The sequence below is a fragment of the Aedes aegypti genome, chromosome 2 (genome assembly GCF_002204515.2).
Source record: "Aedes aegypti strain LVP_AGWG chromosome 2, AaegL5.0 Primary Assembly, whole genome shotgun sequence".
Classification (NCBI taxonomy): Eukaryota; Metazoa; Arthropoda; class Insecta; order Diptera; family Culicidae; genus Aedes; species Aedes aegypti.
In genome coordinates, this window is record NC_035108.1 from 231,511,158 (window position 1) to 231,535,567 (window position 24,410).

At 39.4% G+C, this 24,410-nt stretch overlaps 1 protein-coding gene across 1 annotated transcript in view; it reads left to right on the plus strand.

The window, feature by feature from the left end:
- Positions 1-24,410, plus strand: part of LOC5574376 (serine-rich adhesin for platelets) — a 148,525-nt gene that overhangs the window by 559 nt on the left and 123,556 nt on the right. Inside the window, exons 2-5 of the mRNA XM_021844390.1 lie at positions 16,755-16,858; positions 16,912-17,324; positions 19,575-19,724; positions 19,784-19,880. Coding sequence (XP_021700082.1) covers positions 16,755-16,858; positions 16,912-17,324; positions 19,575-19,724; positions 19,784-19,880 — 764 coding nt within the window. The remainder of the gene's footprint in view (positions 1-16,754; positions 16,859-16,911; positions 17,325-19,574; positions 19,725-19,783; positions 19,881-24,410) is intronic.

The following is a 24,410-nucleotide window of genomic DNA, read 5'->3' on the forward strand; positions in this document are numbered from 1 at the left end:
GAGTAATACAGGGTAGAGGACTGCTTGAGCACATTTATAATTCCGTCTCTCCGGACTCTATTTACTTTTATTTTTTACAATGAATATTATATCCAATTCCAATAATTCAAAAGCTTTAAAAAAAATCACGACGAAGTGAATCAAAAATGTCGGGAATAGATTACCAATATTCGTCATAGGAGACACACCTAGCTGAAATAATTGTCTGTTTTTCGTAATACATTTTATCTAGTAGATATGTAAAGCAAGCCTTAAAGATTAATTATAAAATTGATAATGATTAATGGTTGATCATTGATTAATCATTCAAAAATTTTTTTTATTGATAACAAAATTTAAAGATGTAACCGTTAATCGCTAATCATAATCAGTGCAATATTCAGTTATAAGCCTGATTTGCTGCTGAACAGGAATCGCTAAAGAAATTTCTCACCGATGCCTTGCAGAAATTTTCTACAGTGACTCCCGTTTGAACTGACATCTCTTTTCAACTGCGTACTGCGATCAGAAAAAACGCTTCCTTGATCGATTCCTTGCAGGAATTTTCCATGCATCAAGATAGGCCAAGAAATTACTTGTCAGCAGCGAATCAGGCTATAATCAATAAACATAATCATAAAAATCGCTAATTTTATTCAGAAATCATTATCAAGGCTAAGTCGCCCGTCATTCGTTTTAGCAGCAATGATGACTTTTCAGCGTGCATTTCAAAGTGATAAAACTAAGTATTGATAGTTTATATTGACTTGAAAATGTATCACTGTACGCGCTAACATGCATAAAGTATAGCTGATACTTTTTCAGCTGTGTCAGTGCAAAACCACCTGATTTTCTTTGATTCGAAATCGTGAAATGAATACGCAACAATCATCAGCGACGTGTACAAATTTCAATGACGGCCTACAGGCTCTGTCCCAGTGAGGACGTAATGCCAAGAAGAAGAAGCGTGCTGTATTAGGCAACACTATCATATCATCTTAAATTGGTAAAACTAAATTGAGCTTTTGTTAGCATTTTGTTAACAACATTTCATTGGCCATAGCAGTTCATATTGTTTACAGGTGAGTTGAATTCACCTTCGTATAAGAGAAAAACGTTTTAAAATAACTTAAACTAAATATATAACGCATTTATTATGGCAATAGAATATTGCAACAATTTTTGTCTAAAATTATTAATTGTCTTATTCGACTTTTTTTTAACGTTTCAATTTGAATATTCTATGTAACTCATTGTTCAAGAAAGAAATATATCCAGAGATTTCTCTACGAATTGCTCCAAATTTTCATTTATGTATTTCATAGCCATGAAATATTCTAGGGACTGTTTGGGAATTCTTCAGATGCTCATCCAATTTTACATTGTTCAGTAATTCTCCCAAATCATCCCTTTATAATTCCTGCAAGGATTTTTTCAGAAACTGTTTCAGATCCTTTCAAATGTTTTTCCAGAAATTTATTGAGGACTTTCACTAAAAAAAAACCTCCTGGAATCTCATTTTTGACTAGTTTACCCGGCTAGCGTTGTATTTCCACCCAGTAGGTCGTTTTATTATTCATTATATTCTCCAAATCACTAAAGTATCTATTTCTCCAGGGATTCTTCAAAGAATTTTGCTAGAAATTTGTCCAAAAAGAATCTCTAGGGATTTCCTCTGGAAGAACTTTCAATCATAGCCGTATTTTTAACGAGTTGCGATATATCCCCGTTCCATTTCCAGGGATTTCTCTAGATAGTTTTTCCAGGGACTCCTACAGTGATTCATCCAGAAAAAAATCGATAGATTATTCCAGGTATTCCTCCATAATTGACAAGGCGTCCAAGGATTATTCCAGAAAAATATAGACAGAGATTTGTCCAAGGATACTCCAGGCATTTTCTCCAGGGATTTCTCCAAAGATAACTCTTCATGCCGCTTGCCGTTGCCCAAACATTCTTGAGTTCATTCCCAAGTGCATCCCTTATAAAAAATAACTGAACATATAGAGGATCGTCCATTAATCACCCCTTATTGGGGAATGAGGTTTGTTTATTTGTTTGTTTATTACAGTTTACCTCCATCTGACTGAATGTCTTAATGAAGAAATAAAATAAAACGGTTACAATAACGACAGTCACAATTACTTAACTAACTCAGCACTAGAATCTAAAATGTTGTCAAATTAGTATAATAACCCTAAACTATGGATTATTCCGATTCATGTTTCGAATACATGTCGTGAAACGTTGCTGAATAGAGGCCAATGGCACATCGAAATCGAACAAATGAGCGACACCATTGAATGTATTGGATGCAAACCGAATAGGATCATGCTGTCCATAGCGACTATTCCGGCCATCCAATCTCAAGAAATGTCGCCTACGCAATACTCTTTCTGGAGCGTTAACGTTTACCTGGGTCAAAAGCGATGGAGAATCTATATCACCGTTGAGAATCTTCGCAATAAACATTGCCTGCATCGTTTGTCGTCTGGTCTCTAGAGTTTCGATCCCTAGTAACTGACAGCGATCGAAGTATGTGTAGGGATTATGAGAGGTTAGCAGCAGAGTATAGTTAAAACAAAATATGTTCGTGAACCAACGAACTGTTTAACTAGTACTGAAAATGAAATCAATGCAGATCATAGTAGGCATAGGTTTACGAAAGAAGAAGAGGAATCAGTTTGTTGATGTGTTTTGGGAAGAATAAACGTGCTCTTATAATGATGAAGAAAGTTTTAATTATTTAGTCTAACTCGATTGAAATTCTAAGGGAAGCGTGATCGGGAAAGTGTCTGAATTCGGCTACTTAAAAAGGTCTAGTCACTACATGGCGCATCTGCTCCCAGAGCTGGGAGATATAACGTGTGCAAATCTGAGGACCTGTTAGGAAATGTCCGTTTTTTGATTTTTCTTGTTAATTAGTGGGGATTTGAAAATGAAATGGATCCTGAAAGTATCCGTTACAATGAACAATTTTCAGTGTTATTTGCCTCAGGTGATCGTGTGTTAAATGGATATACCCAATGAAGAAAGTAATGCGTGCTTTGAAAAGATTGACTCCAAGGATTTTTTTCACGAGCATGCACGTGGGTGACGAAAAACCGAATGCTTGTAGGGATTATGAGAGGTTAGCAGCAGAGTATAGTTAAAACAAAATATGTTCGTGAACCAACGAACTGTTTAACTAGTACTGAAAATGAAATCAATGCAGATCATAGTAGGCATAGGTTTACGAAAGAAGAAGAGGAATCAGTTTGTTGATGTGTTTTGGGAAGAATAAACGTGCTCTTATAATGATGAAGAAAGTTTTAATTATTTAGTCTAACTCGATTGAAATTCTAAGGGAAGCGTGATCGGGAAAGTGTCTGAATTCGGCTACTTAAAAAGGTCTAGTCACTACAGTATGGAGTCACATGTTGATCATCACGCCAAGGCAGATTCCTCAGAGCGAAGCGCACGAACCTTTTTTGCACAGTTTCCATACGGGCTTTCCAAGTACCATGATAGGGGCACCAAACGACGACTGCAAATTCAATAATTGAACGCACCAGCGAGCAGTACAGCGACTTTAGGCACAGAGGGTCTTGAAATTCGTTGGTAACTTTCATTATAAATCCAAGCTGCCTATTCGCTCTCGTTATAATGTCGTTATAATGATGACGGAAGGTGAGGCCTTGATCCAGTAGAACACCTAGATCGCGAACTTGATTCACTCGCTCCAGTGACTGGCCACACAACGAGTATTGGAATGTAATAGGTTTGCGCTTTCTGCTGAATGTGATGACTTGACATTTTTCGATACTAAGCGTAAGGTTGTTATTTGAGCACCATCTCTCGAATCGGCACAAAAGAGTCTGAAGTTCTACGCAGTCGTCGATGCAGCCTACAACAATGTATATTTTGGCATCATCAGCATAAAAAAGTCTTACTCCAGGAGGTAAAATGAGCGAAACATCGTTAATAAACAACGAAAACAGCAGGGGTCCTAGGTTACTACCTTGTGGAACCCCAGACTCATTATTAAAGGGCGCAGAGAGTGATGACCCAATTTTCACACGTAGAGATCTGCCGGTGAGATACGACCTGAACCATTCTACAAAGTTCAGAGCAACACCAAGTTTCTCCAATTTCTTCAGCAGTATGGGATGGTCCACACGGTCAAAAGCGGCCTTCAGATCAAGATAGACAGCATCTACCTGTTTTCCTGCATCCATTGCTTGTATGCACGATGACGTGAAATTGGTTAAATTCGTAGTAACGGACCGTTTTGGAAAAAATCCATGTTGGTCGCAAGAAATGTACTGACGGCAACAGATGAAGAGTGCTTCGTTCACTATAATTTCGAAAATTTTAGAGCACGCAGAGAGTGATGTAATTCCTCGGTAGTTACTGATGTCACGTTTGTCCCCTTTTTTGTATACAGGGAACATGAGCGATTTCTTCCAATTTAGCGGAAAACGTTGACGTTGGAGAGACAGTCTGAATATCTTAGTCAGCGGTTCTGCTAGTGCAGATGAGCAGCGCTTTAGTATAACTGTAGGGATACCATCGGGCCCGGCAGAGTTTGAAGATTTCAGTTTTCTTATCGCTTTCAAAACAACATCATCGTCGATCTGGATAGTGTTCAAGTCCAGCACATCATGTGGAGTGTCACATACAGCTAACTCAACTTGGGAGGAAGGTGTGGCGGAACTAATGAAGGCCGTTTTGAATTGTGCTGCAAACAATTCGCACTTCTCTGCAGCTGAGTTTGCCTGTTGAGACCCTAGGTGCATTGAAGTAGGAAGACCATTTTCGTTCCGCTTCGTTTTGACGAATGCCCAGAATTGTTTGGGATTTGAGCGTAGGTTGCGTTGGATACGGCTGACATAACGAGAATATAGGAGTTTGTTGTAAGTACGATACTCTCTACTTGCAATATTCAACTGCTGCTTAAAATACTGCGATCGGTTGTTACAATACTTGCGAAGGGCTGCAGAACGGCGGCGCCTTAGTGAACGTAATCTACAGTTTGACCAAATTGGCTTTGGTGGAGGTCTAGCCAAAGGAACATGCGATGCAATGGTTGTGTTGACGGCATTAGTGAAATACTCAACTGCCTCATCAACGTCGGTAGTCAGATTAAGAAGGTTCCAATCTAACGCCTGTAACGCAGAATTCAGCTCAAAATAGTTAGCTTTACCAAAATCATATCTGGTGCCATCAAAAGAACTTTCGAACGTAAGTGGCATTGTATGGCAAATTCCAACTTCGAGCGGTGGATGGTTTTCGTCGATAGCTAAGAGTGCTTCTACGGGTGTTCTCAAAACACAGCTAGGTAAAGCAAAATCATTCGCAAGTATGAGATCGAGAAGACGCCCCCTCGAGTTTTTGATTGTATTAATTTGCGTCATTCCGTGAAGATCAAAGCCATCCAATAGTGCACAGCTAGCAACTGATAAGCGTGAATGATCCATGTCCACATATGGAGGCTCGGTGGCGGTCCACGAAATTGTTGATTGATTATAATCTCCGAATTGCAAGGCGAGATCATTGGGTCCAAGCAAAGATATTACCGACCCTATAGAGTCTATGTGATGCTGAATGTCGTTGAGATTGTCTTTACGGTCAGGAGGCAAATAAATAACTCCAACGCTGATATTATGACTTCGCATGTCGATACGTACCCACAACTGCTCAAGAGAATTGCATACTGTAGCAGGATCACGGTAGCTGCTGTATTTCGATGAGACGGCAATAAGCACTCCACCACCCCTGGATTTGACACTGTTTGTGGCGTTGCGGTCGGTTCTATATACTGAATATTGGTTTCCGAAAAGTTGCGAAGAGAAAATGACGTTGTCCAGCCAAGTTTCAGTCAGGATAATCACGTCGTATTCGTTTTCACTAACAGCTAAGAAGAAATCGTCGATTTTAGTTCGCAGACCGCGAACATTTTGGTAGTATATCCTCAGTTCATTCATCGTGGAGGTATTTCCAGTCGTTGCCTGTTTGCTGAAACATTGCCGAGCATCATTGGATGAACTGTGATTAACGAGTAGAGACTTGCCTGGAGTTGAAGTGTGGAAGCCCTCGTCACCTAACTCGACAACAGGACCAGAACGACTGAGATGACTGGAGCCTGCGATCGCGACTGAGTCGAGCGGCACGAGGGCTTCCTCAGTGCTGCGGGCTGTGCGTTCTGGTTGAAGAGTTGCAACGAGATATCCTACATGAAACACAAATAATTTTTTATTTTCATACAAAAATCATACCATAGAAGAAGGGAGGTCAAAAATCGCAAAAATTGCCCTACGTAATTAATAGACAGCCTCTATGTCTATCAAATTTACATAGGAATTTTTTAGATGCCATATTATATAATAAAAAGAAAAGGGTTCTTAAGCACATATTTAACCACAGTGGAAGCTCGTTATAACGACAACTTTTATAGCGACAAAAGCTCTATCGAACGACTTTTTTCGATCTCTTCAAAAACATTTTAATGTAATTATGTTGTGTTCTCTATATCGACTTTTCCCTATTACGACGGTCCTTTGCGATGTCGTTATAACAAGCTTCGACTGTAATCACAAATTCCAGTTATTGCTAGAACGTGGCCAGAGCAACTCTCGATTGTTGAAGGATGGCTCAATCTTGTCCAACAGACTATGTTTAGTTTGAAAACTCCAATTGATTAGTGGATAAGCAAGAGTCAAACCTTATTGAATCGTATATGACTTGACACCTACCATGTATCGTAGAAGCTCATTATTAACATAATGTAGAAAATTCTACTCTGACGCTATTGAAAAACATTTAAATTGCTTCAAAATAAGTGTTGAGTTCATATTCTAAACATTTAGAATATAAAAAAAAAAAAACAATTTTTGTGTGTTGATAAGAACGAAATCGGAACGTGACAAAATCGGAGCGTGACAAAATCGGAACTTGATAAAAACGGAACAGACGTTGATATAAATTTTAAATTTGCGGCATGGATTAGACAGATATACTAAAAAGCTTTCATTTGAGACTAATTGTGTTCATATTGGTCTGTTCTTGCGAACGCACCAACCATTTATGTTGAAAAAGAGCCAAAAATGTTGGGCCGGCCTGATTTAGATGCCTAATTGTCATAGTTTAACCTAGAAATAAAAAAGTTTGCTCAATCAAATAAACTAATCTTTATAGATAAGAATTGAAATAAAAAAAATCAAAATTTTTGAAAGAATAAAGCATATAAATTATACTTTTGTAGGAATTATAGGATCGATGTAAGCATGTAAAAAAATAGATTTCAAAGGGAGTTATGATGAGGAACAGGTGCTCCCCGCAATTGTTTTATTCTAAAAAGTGCTCCACGAGCCAAAAAGGCTGAAAACCCCTGCTCTAGAAGAATAGCTGGAGAAAACTCTTGAGGAATCCCTTTAGGAATTCGTAAGGTGATTACTTGTAGCATCCCAGTAGAAATTCTCTGAAGAAACATCATGAGAAATCGCTTGAAAATACCTGCAAGAATCTCTGGAGGAATCCCTGCACAGATCACTAAAAAAGTTCATGGAGGAATTCTTGAAGATATTCCAGGAGGAATCCTATTAAAAATATTACCGAAGGATTCTATGGACAAATCAGTGGAGGTATTCTTTTTGTACTTTAGGAAACTCGTTGCGAAATCTCTAGAGGAATCCCTGTAGAGATTTTTCTGGGGGAATTCCTGGAATATCCCTTGGAGAAATCGCTGGCAGGCAGAATTTCTGGAGGAATTGCTGAAGGTAACTCTATCCTATCCGGTGTAAAAAAATCTGGTTGCGATCAAAACTTCTTCGTGAGGTAAACTCTGGCCAAATCGGTTGCTACGAACTACTTCGTTCCATACAACGATTTGAGTAACCAGTTGGCTACAAAGATGACTAGAGTCGGTTAAGACCAAATCATTCGTAGAAGGGTTTCTAGAAGAGGAAAAACATGTAGGGCTATGAATTGAGAAACATCCTGAAGAGCACTCATCAAATAAAATTCTGCTGTTGGAATTACTTTGCGAATTATTCCATGAGCGATGTTTCGCATTAAAGTCATCAATGACAAAAAAAATTGACTTATTGCGAGTCAATTTTTGCAAGTCAGTTTGGAGCAAATTAACTTGAACATTGAAAGGCTTCTATGCCTTTTCAAGGCAGCTATGAAAGTATATTTACCTAGCTGTGTTTCAACAGAAAGTTTCAAAAACTTTAGTTTCAAATGATGAAAAAAGTTGATGTTTTATACGAACGAATGAATGATGATTGCAACTCCCCCATATTCCACATCAAGTCGATCATTACGATAAACAAAACAGTTAGGATCTCTTTTGAGGCTGGGATTCAAGTTTCAAAAAAGTTTCGGTAAAAACTTCTATATGTATGTTATTAGCTGTTTGAAAATTAAACAGCTCGTCCTCTTTACCATTCAAAGAAGGAGCATTCCAATTTAAAATATTTAAATTATTATTCCCAGGGCTAAAAATCTCGTTAATAAAGATAGAATAATTTAAATTATTATTTGGGTCCGTTAGAAAAACGTAATCCAATAACAATTTGTAAATGAGCATGATTATAATCTTCCTGAAAACTGAGCATTTTACGATACTCTACCAAGGGAATTCCGCAAACGACCGTTATCGTAACGGACATTACCGTTCATCTGCCTGGCACGAGCCTCGACGACTCGCATACGCGAAGGGTAATCCCAAAAATAAACTTATGAGGGCCCTTGCAATTTGCGCATTCAAACTTTTTGGTATCTTCCTTCACAGGACATACGTCCTTAGCGCAAGAAGAACCTCTGCAATTCATGCATTTAGCATCTATGCGGCAATGTTTTGTTCCATGACCCCACTCTTGGCACCGACGGCACTGAGTTGGGTTCTGGTAAATTCCTCCAGGATTCTCGAAATGTTCCCATGTCACACGGGCATCGAACATAAGTCTTGCTTTTTCTAAAGCTTTAATATTATTTAGATCCTTTTTATTAAAGTGAACTAAATAATATTCTTGAAAAAGCCCTTTCCGAACAATGCCAGATAAGGTTTTTTTTTTCTAATGATTACTTGGACTGGGGAAAATCCAAGTAAATCATTTATTCCTTTTTTGATCTCTTCAGGTGACTTATAGTCACTTTTGGTGTTCGGAAAATATTTGTCTGAAGCATCGAACTGATTGCTCATTTCGATGCAATTATCAACATTATCCGTTTCACCAGAGACAAATGGAGACCTCCATGTCCTTTGCAATTGCCCAAAATTTTATGGCTCATAAGGTAATCTAGAATGCCGTGAAAAGTGTACTGCGATCTGTCAAACTTGGGTACCTTTTGCATTACCGAGGGACCAAATGCAGTACTAGAAGTGGTACCCAATCTGAGCCCGAGTGGGACGGACCTGGTTTCATCCTTGGAAGAAAGTACGGATTCCGGAGAAACGTCCTTTATTCCATTCTTGCCACGTTTAGCAATAGTTTTAAACCCTTTTTTTTAAGGAAGTTGTGAATTCAGAGATTTACCCTTCGTTTGTTCGTAGTTGCAACCATGTTTAGTGAATAAACGAAAAAAGACGAGACTTTCTAACTTTTGTTTTATCCAAGACGGTGACCAAGAAGGAATACCACCGCTAGCTTTCGCCAACAGGTCAAACGAAAAATCGAAGACACGGGTCCAAACAAGGATTATAAAGGGTAATGAAAACACCACCAACCATAACCGGATTATCCCTTGAAGCAAAAACTTATTTCAATGAAATCCACATGAGCATCTACGCATAGTAACATTATTGCTCAATCAGGTAGGCTGTGGAATGACTGTCATAATTTTTCACACTACCAATGCTGATTCTATTGTCAAAGACTGGCTAGGTAAGAGCCGAAAACAAGTTTTTTTTATTGCTGAATTGCCTACACGAACCGCCGCATGAAGCCCACGATTTTTGTTTAGAGTGAAGCAACAAACTGTACTACATCCTCCAAGTCCGCAAGACAAGGACGATATTCAAAACTGAAAAGGCTCCTTTTAGTGATAGTAAAGACAAAATCCTGAAGCGAGGAGAGCCCCAGGGATGATGAACTAATCACAATAAGTTATGTATTCGCATTAAGCTCGAAGTCTAATCATTACTTTTTCGGTCCAGTTCCCTAATTGTAAGTAATTTCCGTTTTTAATTATCTTCTATAAGTTTTGTCAGTCCTTGACTACCATTTCTGGGCTTGTGTTGGAAGTTTAAGAAACTTGAGAAACGAGCGTAGTGCGATCTATGAGTGGAACTGCTTCGCGTTAGAAAATGAGTTAACCAACATGCAAAGTTTGATTTTTGACCAATTTCGCCGCGTCGCAACTCGATTCTCAATAGTGCGCATAATGCACACGGTGTAGGGCATAGGGGAAGGGTGGTAAAATGAACACCTTAACGTTCAACGCTCCGTCTTCGTAATCATCGTCATCATCAAAACATCAAAAGCAGTTTTTCTGTTCAAAACTTGAAATTTTTCGATGAAAATGTGTTTACTGTGTTTCGGTTGGATAATAGAATACAGTGAACACCTTTTCCTGTAAATTTTCTTGATTTTGAACGAAAAAACTGCTTTTGAAAATTCCGAAATCGATGACGTATCCTGCCCCCTTAAGGATATCATCTCTTGTTTCTGATACAAACACAAGAAATTTGTGTAGTTCTTTCGTACAACATCAAAAATAGGGATGTTATTTTTTGCAGCGACACGATTTCGGACTGAAATAGCTAAATTTTCACATATTTTTATTGCTATCAAAAAACGATCCAAATGTTCATTATACCTGTACTATGTGGGTAAAATTAACAGCTGTTGGTGGTAAAAGGAACATCAAGCAAAAAAACGTGAGTAAAACAAATATTTTTGTCACCCATTCAAAAGAACTCTAAAGGTATCACATTTGACATCATATCATAACGATATTCACCTCACTGAAAAAGCCCAAGACTCCCGAGCTAAATGCTACGTCAGATCTAATTTTCAAGCGAGGTTTTCTAAAACGACGTACGCACGTTGGTTCACCCGTTTTTAGTCGCGAACAAACATCAGTGTTGCTGATCGGCGGCCAGAGAGAGAAACTGAAGTTCTGATATCTGTTGCACTATAAGAATCTGACTCAATTCAGATCGTTCAATGGATGTAGAATCAGAACCTAGTTGACTAATGGTCGATTTCTTCACCTTCGCTTAAGCCATAAGCCACGTTTACCCATATGATTAAACTAGGATTAAGGTCTAAGCGAAGGTGAAGGAATTGGTCCTAAGTCATTAAGGGGGCAGGATCCGTCATTGATTTCGGAATTTTCAAAAACTAGAAAATTTACAATAAAATGTGTTCACTGTATTTTGTTCTCTAACCGAAACACAATGAACACATTTTCATCGAATAATTCTTAGTTTTGAACAGAAAAACTGCTTTTTTAAGTTTTGATGATGACGATGACTGAGCGTTGATCTTAAAAAAAACTCCCAAAAGAGTACTGAAAAGTAGCACTTTTCAGCACTGTTTCTTTTAGAAGGAAAATTAGCCCATTCTCTTGATAAAAAATAAGCGGAATGCCACTCTGAGGAAGAGCTAACACCAATCTTTCTGATAGTGGTGTTAGTTTGCGTGGTAGGGCTCAACAGCAACGTTTCTGGAAAAAGGCTCAAGACCCCTTGGGGCCTTTTCAAATGTTTGTCCAGAAATGTTTAATGCAGAAGGCAGATCTAGTAATTACATTGTAGTAATAGTAATAGTAATAGTAATAGTAATTGTAGATTCATTAAGGTGAAACAGCTTGGAATCAACATCTAAGATTGCACTGAAACTGAAGGCACAAATCTCGCGAAGAAAGCATCCAACATCAGTGCACTTTTTATTTTGGCGTTGTGCACTAGCAGAAAGCTTAAAATAAGAAGATCAGAAACGTTTGCCAACTATTTCTCTAGTTTAGTACCCTTAAAAACGTGAGTAGGGGCACAAGTCGGCCATTGTGCCGGCCATCTTTGGATTCCGAGATGTTTCACCTCAAATACAGAGTCAGAATTAGGGCGAGTGTGAAAACTATCATCAGCTTCGCCGTTTTGCTACGCTCTTCCACACGAACCTTCATCACTACCGCTCTTCTGCCACACTCAGTTTCAAACGCGTTCTATGGTGGAAGGAGGCCGACTAGATCAATATGAACATGGCGAAATCGACAATTAGGGGCAACGAACTTTTCGAGACGAGCTTTTATTTGACGTTGGACTTTGAATCGCTGACATTGGATGCAAGATTTAACGTTCGTTTGTACGTCTTTGTCTGAGTCGGTAATTAGGTGGCGAGTAGAGTTACATATTTCTCAGGAGCACATAAATGTACTGACGAGCCTCCAACCAAACCGTCTCTCAGCTCATCGGAATCCTAGTGTGCTGCGCTAGATGGAGGCTCACGAAAATTCTAAAAGCGCGCGCTAGGTGATGTGCTCTCGGGGAGACTCGTCTCATGCACTGCTCGGCGCTACGGCTCGCCATCGGTATCCAAGTTGTGAAACAACTGCTTAGTGACGAAGAGCCTCTACAGCTATTTTCGCCTCATTATGCAGGTGTCTAGATGGCTTACATGATATGGTCGAAGACTCGCGATCCAAGAGTTACAATTTCGATCCTCGTTGAAAACTTTTGTAATCACTTTAATTATTGTGCTGAATTTTAAACAGTGCATGTGACGGAGCGCATGAGACCGCAGTGAGACACATCTCAAGAAAAATGAGGCGCACCAAAAAAGGTCTCAAAATGTACAGCGCTCCCGTGTGCTTGCAAGCAATGAGGCTCCTGCAAGCAATTAGGTCCTGCACGTGCGCAGTAACACTAGTGGCGAGTAGTTCGTATCCCTGGATGAGCCAACCCGTGAATAGCTTGCAATACCTGCTGACGATGTTGAGCCGGTATGTATGGCCTTACCTTTCTATTGAAAAAAATACAGTGGTGACTACGCCAAAGGTATCTGACGAAGCTCGAGTTTCAGTCCGGTATGAGAACATAACAATCGTAAATAGCGAGCTTCATGGGGAAGTCTACTACTTGGCTTTGATGTCAGCGCAGTCGTGAGCGGTTTCCTACCTTCCACCATGTATCGAAAATACTGTACAGACATTTTCATGGCTGTGAGCTCCCGACCGAATGCAAGCGATTCTTTACACTGTTCGAATGTTGCTTTGGATTCTTCAATGCGGGAATAATGCTCTTCCATGGATAATGAAGCAATGCATATGTCGTCTACGAAGACCACTACGAAATCCAATCCGGCGAAAACTTGGTGCATGAACCTTTGAAAGGTTTGACTGGCGTTGCATAAACCGAACTGCGTTCGCGTGAATTCGAACAGTCCGAGCGGAGTTATGACGGTCGTCTTTGAAATATTTGCCTCTTCAACTGGAATCTGATGGTACGCCCTGATTTTCCCTGGAATGCATTCAACAGATCGTGAATATGCTGGTTCAGGTATCGATAATTTCCTACGAATCTCTATTGACCGTTCTTCTTCTGCACACTGTGTAGAGGGCTAGCCCAACTGCTGCTAGAAGGGCGACATATTCCTAACTCGCTCAAAACCTGGAACAAATTTGCAACAAATTGCGTCTCCCGATGTTGGCAAGTTTCTTGTACTCAATGTAGAGCGGCTCCTGGCTCTAGCGCTGCTTGTTTTGAGGTTACGTATTTCGGCATTACGTATTGCAGCGCTCACAATTTGGAGTCGCAGATCCGAGGTATCGTCCGTGCTGTTATTTGCTGTAGCAGAAACGTGATTTGTTGGAGCTTCTCGATAGTATTGTCGCTGATTGTGAGAATAGCCTTGACATTTGGCGGCAAAAATAACATCTTAAGAAGGTCGTCCGTGATTTTCCGTGATGGCCGCATGTCTCCCAAATCGCTGGCACTCAACAGACGTTCCAGTCTTCCCTCTGCGGACAGTTGAAACCCTGAAATCAAGCGTTGTTTGACGGCTGCGTACTTGTTTTTTTTAGGAGGTGCTATCACCAAATCCGCAATATGGCAATAATGTGGTAGAATTTTGGATGACATTAGCGTGGGCGAACTGAGCCTCCGCTTGGGCGAACCACATTGTCGGGTCGTTTTTCCAGAACTCCGGAAGTTTAACAGTTACACCGGCAGCAACTGGAACGTTTTTGACGTTCGGATTCGCGGCGTTCTCCGGCGGTAGCGACATTTTCGGACTAATTTCGAGCGGTTCGAGAATCCCTGGGCTTGGGATTATATTTTCCAGGGAGCGATGAATTTTGATAATTGATCGCTGTAGTTAGTAGTTTTGATTAGATGTTGGGTGAATTTCAAAGCAATGGCAACCTTTTTGTTACAAAATTTAGATTTTATCTTCTGACCTAAAGATTCTGGTTAAACTACTGTACTATGCAGTTGAGCTGCACTACGCTATCATTCACCAAAATTACTTTCACTTCGGGAAAATATAATTTCAAACTGGCGAGAAGATTACAGACTGAGGGTGGGTTAGGAGCACAATCAGACCCTTGAATGTGCAATGTGGGGTAGTAGGGTTTCAATGCTAGTAATGGACACCTTAGTAGCTGAAATTTATTCTAGACGCTTTTCCGCAATGATATCTCAGACGCATGTACGTTTTGTGGAGTCTAACAACAAATTCAATGTCTTTACTTCATAGTACGTCTATGAAACATACTAAATCATGCGATTTTTCCAGCGAAATGTGCATTTGAAAAACTGTTGTCCGAATGCCTATTATGGACCCTCCCGGGGTCCATAATAGGATTGTTTACAAATTTGACGTTGCGTATTATGGACCCTCCATTTGATTCCCATGTAATCTGGCTCGCTGCCGACGAGCCTATTATGGACCCACCTGGAAATGCGTATTATGGACCCTCTTGTGTGGTTTCATTTACAAAACTGTTCAAATATCTATATTTATGCGTCTCAAACCAAATATTTTGCCTGAAACTGCTGACTAACAATGTAATCGAAGTTCCCCCGGTTGATTTTCATAGGAATAAAGTTGCTTTGAGTGTTAATTTTATGTTTTTCTGTAGGGGGTCCATAATACGCAAAGGGTCCATAACCGGCATCGACTCCCAATGTGCAATGTGGGGTAGTAATTGGGAATGCCATTGACGGTTTGTAATCTTCTACGAGGTTTTCGAAAACCAACAGGGCGCGTGCACCGGGTTGCGGATAGGAGCAAAGGGAGATCAATAGCATCTACTTAAAATAATAGAGCAAAAAGCCGTTCCATGATTAGGTAATGTTTAGCGATCTTCTATGGTGTTCTAGTACTATAAAATTCTTCACTCACTTGGAATTCTGGCCTTGATAATATCAATAGTGATAAAAACAAAATAATACCTAATACTTAATAAGTACAATGTAGCTTCAATGTAGTAATAAATGAAATAAAATCAATTTTCTATACTTGACAAGGTTTTGAAGACAATCAATGAGTGAAAGAACTACCTATTAGAAAAGCCACATCAGCTAAGGCTATACATATACAAATGTTGATCATAGGGTCATGGCGAGCATTCGGTATGTATGTCTATGACTGATTCTTATCTGATAGGGGCACTAGAAGACCACGCGGACAATTTCGAAACAAATTATTTTTATACATCGGTCTTACGATCCGAAAGGCTCAGCTATGCTGCAAAGTCATTTTATAAGCTATTCATTACTACTGTTTAATTGTTTATAATTCTAACAACACTACATAGTTACTTAGTGATTAGTAATCTCACTGTTCCTATATTCTCTTTTTCTCTCCTTTTTATCTGTTGCATGATTATGAGCATCACTAATATAATGCATGAGCATGCACAATAAGAATAATTTCAGGATTGAAAGCAGTACATGGATACCTGGATAGAACAGCTTCGAAAAGGATGCTCAAAATAGAATATTTCTAGTCAGGGAAGTATGATCATCAAGGGTATGTAAAATTTTTCCATTATTAACTCATAGATCACACAAAAAAATGAACTAATAATATCAAATATTTTTATATAAATCAGCATCGTCAATCAGTGCAAAAACAGATAAAGTTTGTAAAGTTATCACCATCGATTGAACTGCGCTCTTTATAGTAATGTTCAATCAGTATCAAAAATCTCCTAAAGCATCGCATCGTGCCATCAGCAGCCCTTAGCATCACTCTCATATTGTTATTATTTTGTTGTTTATAAAATTTCTAGAAAGCGATCAGCATATTCTTTCTTACTTGTACAATGGTCGATCTATTTGGAATTTTAATAAGTCAAATCAAACTTCAAAACTCAAATTAAATTGCTTTCAGCACATTTACATTTTGCAGCATTAATCGCATAACTGTGTCAAGTCTTCTCCAATTCCCTATACCCTACCCCAACCCTTCTTATCCTTTCCGATGGTGTTCAAGTGGTCCGCATAGACTATTACGGCCATTACCTATCCCTTTCCCCCGGCTTTGGACTGACTTGCGCTCTCATTGCCCCACCAAACGCTGCAAAATGAAAATGAAAAATGAAATTTCGAGCGGTTCGAGAATCTCCGGAATATTTCGAGGATCGGATTTGGACAAAATAAACCGCGTCCCTTGACTATCAGATAACTACTGTTTATTATTCATTCTTCTTCTCTCCACTATTTCAAGAGGTGCATCGATGGATTAGAATGCCCCGCCACAAGATTATTATTGCATTTTACTAACATAACTTACATTTAGGAGTCAGAAATTTATTCGTTTCATTGTTGTTCTTATTTTCAGGAAATGCCCTCAAAGTTTACTCGCACCCATCATAAATGAAGTAGTTCAAGAAACGAGTAAATCATACTTGAAACTGCCCAAGCTATGCGGCTTTGATGGATATGGTAAGGCATGAAATATTATTTTTCTTTCCATATATTAATAAAATATTTTTTAGCGTACAATCCCTTGAAATTAAGTACAATAGTAATATCACACACAAACGACATTTGTGAGAGGCTGCTTGATAATGCAGAGCTAAATGAAATTTTGGCCAAAAGTTCCGCTTCAGTATTAACACAAACTCCCAGACATTGCGTGAAGGCCATCAAGAACACGCGTCGAAAGATGGAAGACAGACATGTTTGTATTAGCGATTTCAACGGAATGTTTGGATGTAAGGATCCAGAACCTACCAGCTTCTACGGAGTATTTGATGGGCACGGAGGACAAGATGCTGCTTTTTTTACAGCGGCGCATCTTTGTTACAACATTGCAAAAAGCTCTAAGTACCCTCAGAATATCGAAGGAGCAATCAAAGAATCATTCCTGAAAACCGACGTGGCTTTTATAGATAAATCAGAAAAACATGTAAGTATAACGGAACAAAATATGAAATTTTATTTTAGGGTGCCAAAAAAAACTCTTTATAACACAAAACAGTAATTTTTTTCTACTCATTGATTATTTGACGGAAAATGTCAAGTTTGTTAAACTATATATCAGTATCGGTGTTGCACTATTTGTGAAAAACGTAAATAAAAAAAATAACCTCGTGGCAAAGAATTTCCCAGTAGCATAATAAGGTTTTTATACGAGCGTTCTTATGAAATACACTAAACAAAACTCCCACTGAAGAGAACTGAAAATCATACGATTTTTGATAATTATCTATCGTCAAGAAAAAAAAATATAAGCTTTTAAATTTTCGAAATGTTTGAAGCGTCGATGGGTGTAAGTGCCAAGAATAGGATCCGGCTCCCTATAAGCTTTCATATCACGTAAAAATAGTTCCGTTGGCTTTACTATTCGGTTTAGTACAAATACATTCAACTCTCCACAACTCGATATTGCAGGGACCATCGAATTATAGAATACAAAACCAGTGCAACTGCGATTCAAGGGACTATCGAGGTAGCCGTAACAGTAACAGAAATCAGTATTCGGCCTAAATCAGTTTTTTGTGATATCCGGTCCGAATGTTCAGATGTACCGTAAATACCTCTATTACCGTGGACGTACCATATTTGACGCGGTTAAGGAAATTCTAAATTCAAATTTTTGTCAAATCGTCCAAATCTGTCAGATTTTGTTGAAATTTGTTATTAATAAATAGCTCAACTAATATAAAATTAGAGAAAAATCAGTAAACATATATCAAACGTTGTCTTCTTCATGTTTTAATGTATTTTTGTAGAACACATTAGGTTCCTTAATTGACGCTTCAATTCTTCAATGTGCCTAATTTGACGCACTATGTTCCTTATTTTACGCACTAAAAAAAATTGCTAAAGGTTAACTTTTACAAGAATGTTTGTATTTAATAGCTTAATTAACTGAAAAAAGCGCTTTAGAGTGAACATAAAAGTCAAAAATCATAGTCGAGCATTATTGTTTAGTTTAATGTATTTTCGGCGTGATCTCAAACAAGGGAATCGTTTAAAAACTACGTTGCGCCGAAACGGGAAGGGCAGTTGCAAAAAATACAAAATACTAGAACAGAAACAATCGGCCCCAATAGCCGTTTGAGAATCTTCATTAATTATAATACATAAAATAACACATTTCCACCTACCGTCTCTCCTTCTCTCTGTATACTGCTTTTTGTAAGGGCGTCGAAAACGATCGAGAACCATATATGGGATCATCCATTAAGTACGTCATGCTGGGCAGAAGGTGTTCTGGAGAATGTGACGATTCATACTTTTTTAAGGTTTCAGCGGATGAGCGCGGTTGTTGTAGAAAATTGTATGTTTGTGTGTCACGTATCTCATGTACACCCCGTATGGTATAAATTTAACCTGACGTGATTGATTGAAACATTAGGGGGCGTCCATAAATCGCGCCATTTTCATCCCCTCTTCATTTTGACCACATTTTTGGTATCGAAAATTGTGTATCAATCGTTGCGTTTCCCTGACCCCTCTTCCTCTCCCTAAAAACGTTACGTAATTTAAGGATATACATGTGATTACATAAAGTATTGGGTTGTTCTGCGGGCGGATTCTTTGAATGCAACCACCATAAGTATTTCTTTTCCTTTTTTGGATCCTACGAAACATGCTGAACAAAATAGCAAATAATAAGGAACATTGTGTGCCTAACTTAACGCACAAGATTTACATACAAAAATATTTCTTTAACTCTTAAAAATTGAAAAAATCGACGTCTATTCAGTAGTAAAATTACTGAATATTACTGACTGTTATTGATGATATTGTTGTAAAACAGCACAATATTTTCACGAAAATTGATTAACAATATTTAGCACATTCACTAAATCTAGTCTAGTGACCTTTGATAATGGACATACAGTTAAACCTCCATGAGTCGATGTTCCATTATTCGATATCGACTCATGGAATCATATTAAAAATCGAATTTTATGGTCCCTTCAATATCGACTCATGGAGGGTGGACTGTATCGACATACGGATAGAAAATCGTGAATGAAAATCACATCGAGATAGAGAGATACCGAGATTTATCGAGATATGGACAGTGACAGTCAACTGTATAAGCATTCAATATAAGCTCCCTAGTTCCCATAAATATTCTACGATAAACTAGCGCGATTTGTATTGAAGTCATTACAATAATTATGTATTGTTCCACCAATAGGCACTAAACTGTGGAACCACCGCCCTGGTGTGCATCTATAGAGCAATCGAAAAACGGCTGATTGTTGGTTGGGTCGGTGACTCACAGGCTCTTCTGGTGTGCGAAGGAAAAGTATGTCAAATAGTGTCACCGCATGTCCCATCTGTAGAGGTATGTTTCTTGAAATATGTGTATGACTAATGATGCTAATAGATTTGTTTAATTTGTAGAGCGAATGCAACAGAATTGAAAAACTTGGCGGAGTTGTTCTAAACTGGAATGGATCCTACCGTGTCAATGGGCAGCTGGCTGTATCAAGAGCTATCGGTAATTATGTTTAATCTTTTAACCACTTAATTATTGTAAGTAAAACGGCTGCAGCGGGGTGGCATAACATCTAATTTTACTCGGTGACACGAAGCTGCTAGCTTTAAATTGGCGCTTTATTATTTTGTTGGTATTAAATAGTCATAGGGTAAAAGTACCAGTTTTGACCATCTTAAGAGAAAATGTCTTTAAAAAATTATACGTGAAGCCTAATTTTTACTACAAGTGTGTCAAACGCAGGCTTTCAATCCTTATTATGTATAAAAAATATCGGAAATGAACTGAAAATATTTTCATGCTTTGAAAATCTCGTAATTTGCCAATCACATTGATTTCTTATGAGGGTGGCTAAATTAGAAGTACCATGGCCAGATTAGGTTGAAATTAGGGAGTTGAAATTGTAAGAACAATAAATTATTTTTCTTATGTTTTGAATCGATTCGGACGAATAAATGAATGTGGCTCTATTATATGAATATGATCTACTGAACACAAAAGGTTTCATGCTGTGTTGAGGACAGCTAATACCCCTCGGCTCGGTGCAATGTAACCCCTTTAGCGGGTGAGACAGGAGATGTCAAATTGAAGTTGACATTAGCGAATTGTCAGGCAGGATGATAGGCAAATCGAAGTAGTTATAAACAATTTATACTCAAGTGAAGCAGATGTTATTTCTCAAAGTATATTTTTTGAATTTTCCTTTTTATAACTTTATATAAAACCCATTATTTAGTTTTAGACTCCCTACAATTATATATTCTACTGGTGTTCTGTAAGTGTGGAATATTTTTCGGACACTAAGTTGTAAGTAACTATACTGAAATGGACTGGAATCGTATTAAAATAATAAATAAATATTGCAGCTTTAGCCCTCCCCTTGGTTATGCGACCTTGCCGCGATGGGAGGGCATAATCCATTAGCCCATATGATGGAAACCAAAGGCGTAACCTGTAGTGGTGGTATCACATTTTGGCATTTTTTGCTTAAAGCCGCGTCATAATTCATATGGCATAGACGCAATAATATCTCGGATGTGATCCAACGGACATTCTGCGTTATTGATAGAATTGATGCCCATTTCAAATAATTAATCTATTCGAAGTGGACATTAATACTATTGGTGACGTTCAGTTTGCCTTTTGCTAACCAGAATGATCCGTAGCCACTCTTACTATTAGCTAGCTAGATACATCGTTATCATATACGACGTAGGGAATACTTAGGAACTCTTAGGAAAATGACTAGTAGATTCACTGAGTAGAAATAAGTGGCGACAATCTTATTTTAATATGGTTTTTACATTGCCATAATAAGAAATACCTATTTTGTAACAGCGGTATAAATAATCTAATTCCAGCTTCATTTTCGCAAAAAATACAAGTAGAAAGTAGGCGTTGTGAAGCATTGCATTTGCCACCGAAAAGTGAATCTTGTAGGAGACTGTAATAGAAGCCTAAGGTAACTTTACTCTTCAATATTCACTATAAAAATGACTATAGAAAGTAAGACGCTGAGATCGATCATTAGGGCACACTTGCTAGTTTCGAAAAATTGTTGAACAGACAAGGAAAGCGACTATTTTTCTTTAAGGATATATGAACGTAATGACCAATAAATACTTTTAACAACAAAAAATGAAATTAACTAGAACTCTTATTAAACAGCCTAATTTTGTTAAGACTTGTCGACAATTGACATTTAAGACTCTAATCTTACGTAAAAGACAGGAGTAATCAGAATAGCACTTGAATGACAAATTATTCAAAACCATTTCGACTAGACAGTATTAGTAATGACACTACTACACTACTATTTCAAACAAATTCTGATGGAGCTGCTGATTTTCACAATGCTTCCTTTTCTCAGAAGCAAGGGAATATGGGTACTTTTCAAAAACTACCACGTCACAATACTAATAAAAAAACAGTGTTCATGTGGGCGCCATTGCCTAGTCCGTCTGAGTATTGGTCCTGGTAGAAGGGAAACTTGGCAAAAGCCAGACCGAGGGTTCAGCCTTGACAAGTTAAGCTGTCAGGCAGCTCCAACTGAATACCATACAAAAAAAAAAAAAAAAAAAAAAAAAAAAAAAAAAAAAAAAAAAAAAAAAAAAAAAAAAAAAAAACTAAAGAACTTAGTGATTGTGAGGTACCATGAATCGGAGATCGGCTGTACGGCAGACGCGGTCGCGGACTCGAGCTATTGCAGAAGGTGCGGCTAACCTCCAAAATGATGACGTTCATCGTGAGAATGCATCCGTGAAGTCATCGGAGGCCAATTTCGAACCATCCATAGTTGACGAGGAGCGTGCGGATGAAAGGGATTGTGGTGCCTGCGATCGTCCAAACAAGGCCGAGTGGTTCATGGTGCAGTGCGAAGGTTGTAAGAAGTGGTATCACTTTTCCTGCGCCGGAGTGACCCAGAAAACAGTTCACTCAAAGTCATTTTGTTGTGCGATCTGTATTTCCCGCACTCGAATCTCTCAACCGAACTTAATTGCTGGACGGACGAGCTCATCTAGCTCACGTAGAGCAAGATTGGCTCGAGAGATGCAGCGCCTCGAGGAAGAACGCCTTTTGCAAGAAAAGATCCAACAAGCCAAGCTACCCTAGAGAATCTGGAGCGCGAGAAGGAGTACATTACACGAAAATACGAACTTCTGGAGCAGCAGGATGAAGCTGATACGTCAAGCTTGAATAGTGGGCGGTCCAATCGAACAAGCAGGGTGAAGGAATGGGTCCATGAGCAGAACAGTGCTGTCGGATCTGTCAGCGATATTGCTGAGATACCTGGTGTAAGTGTTGAGAGCAGTCACACACACGCTGGGACTTCAGTTGACCGGAACAACGTTAAGATTACGTCCACTCCATTGAAGACGGGGGTTGGTGCTATCCACGCAAATCAGAAGAGCGATGATAGTCATCTGACGTCCAGTATCGATGGCGTCGTTGACAGCGACATGGAGAAGACCTTTGGAAGCATAACCATCGATGATAATGTAGTGAAAGCAGCCGACAGAGAGAACATCTTGCCGCTAGTAGATGTATAGCCTCTAGCGAATCTACTGGAATACACCGCACCCAAAATCCCTGAGAGAGGCGCTCGTCCAAAGAATACGTTACCTTTGTACGAGAAGTGGCGGAGAGATACCGAGGATCTTCGGAAAGAACACGATCGGCAACAGAAACAGCACGAACAGGAAATCGAGATGCGTCGCAAGCGTGAACTGGACCTGATTAGTAAGATCAACGAGCTGAAAGGCAGCAAAGAAGAGCAGTTCGAATTACAGTGTCGGCGGGAAGCCGACCTCGTGCGTCAACTGCGGCGTTGAGAAGAAGAAGATGCTGAGTTCAAGAGACAGCGGCAGAAAGAACTGGAACAACGGGACGTGGAGTTACAACGATGGAGAGGGATTGAGCGAGCGTTCCTAGAAATGCAGATGTCGGCACAGCAGAAGCAAATCGGCACGAGTGACCCAGCGGTTCGTGCGCAGGCGGTAGTCCAGCTACCGGATCTACCAATACCGGAAGAGAATCTCGTCGGAATGAGATTGCAAGAACCCACGCAAGTAAGAGAAGGTAACCATATTCGTCGCCAGAATGCACCCTCGGTAAGTGAAACCCATCTATCTGCCATTCCCTTGGGACCGATGAACTACTCCCCTCTAAGTCCCCCTCACCACCAAAATGAAATGGATGAGCTTTAGATGATCACCCCAGTGGGAGGGCGATCTCAATACTCGACTCCCTTAAACCAATCAGTGCCAATAAATGCCCCTTATACATCCATCCTACATGAACCATCATCAGATTCGCCCGTTTTCCACTCCCATGCCATGCCCCAAAATGAACCTCGACAGAATTTCGTTCAGCCAAGCCCCCCTTTCGCGAACTACGGACCACTACAGGCTCAATATGACCCAACGCAGCAGCAAGTTATGGCACGACAAGTAATCTCTAGAGAACTTCCTTCGTTCACTGGGGACCCAATCGAGTGGCCGCTGTTCATCAGTAACTACCTACATTCAACAAACGCATGTGGGTACTCGGACTCCGAAAATCTATTGCGACTTCAGCGGTGCCTCAAAGGCGCAGCTAAGGAGGCAGTCAGCAGTCTTCTTCTGCATCCGTCATCAGTTCCTCAGATCATTTCGACATTGCAAACTTTGTATGGGCGACCTGAGCAAATCGTGAACAACATGGTTTCGAAGGTTCGCAATACTCCTGCCCGAGAGCAGATCGTCACCTTTGGCTTAATGGTGCAGAACTTGTGCGGTCATCTTAAAGTGGTCGGACTGGAGAACCATTTGTCCAATCCTATCCTGTTGCAAGAGCTAGTGGAAAAGCTGCCTCCTACTATCAAATGTAACTGGGCACTTTACCAACAAAGCCTGCCCATTGTGGATCTCCGCAGTTTCGGCGACTACATGGAGAAGGTTGCTGCTGCCACTAGTAGCGTTGATACGCCTCTAATTAGCCAACCGAAGACGAACAAGGATGATCGATCTAAGTGCAAGGATAAGGCGTTTGTGA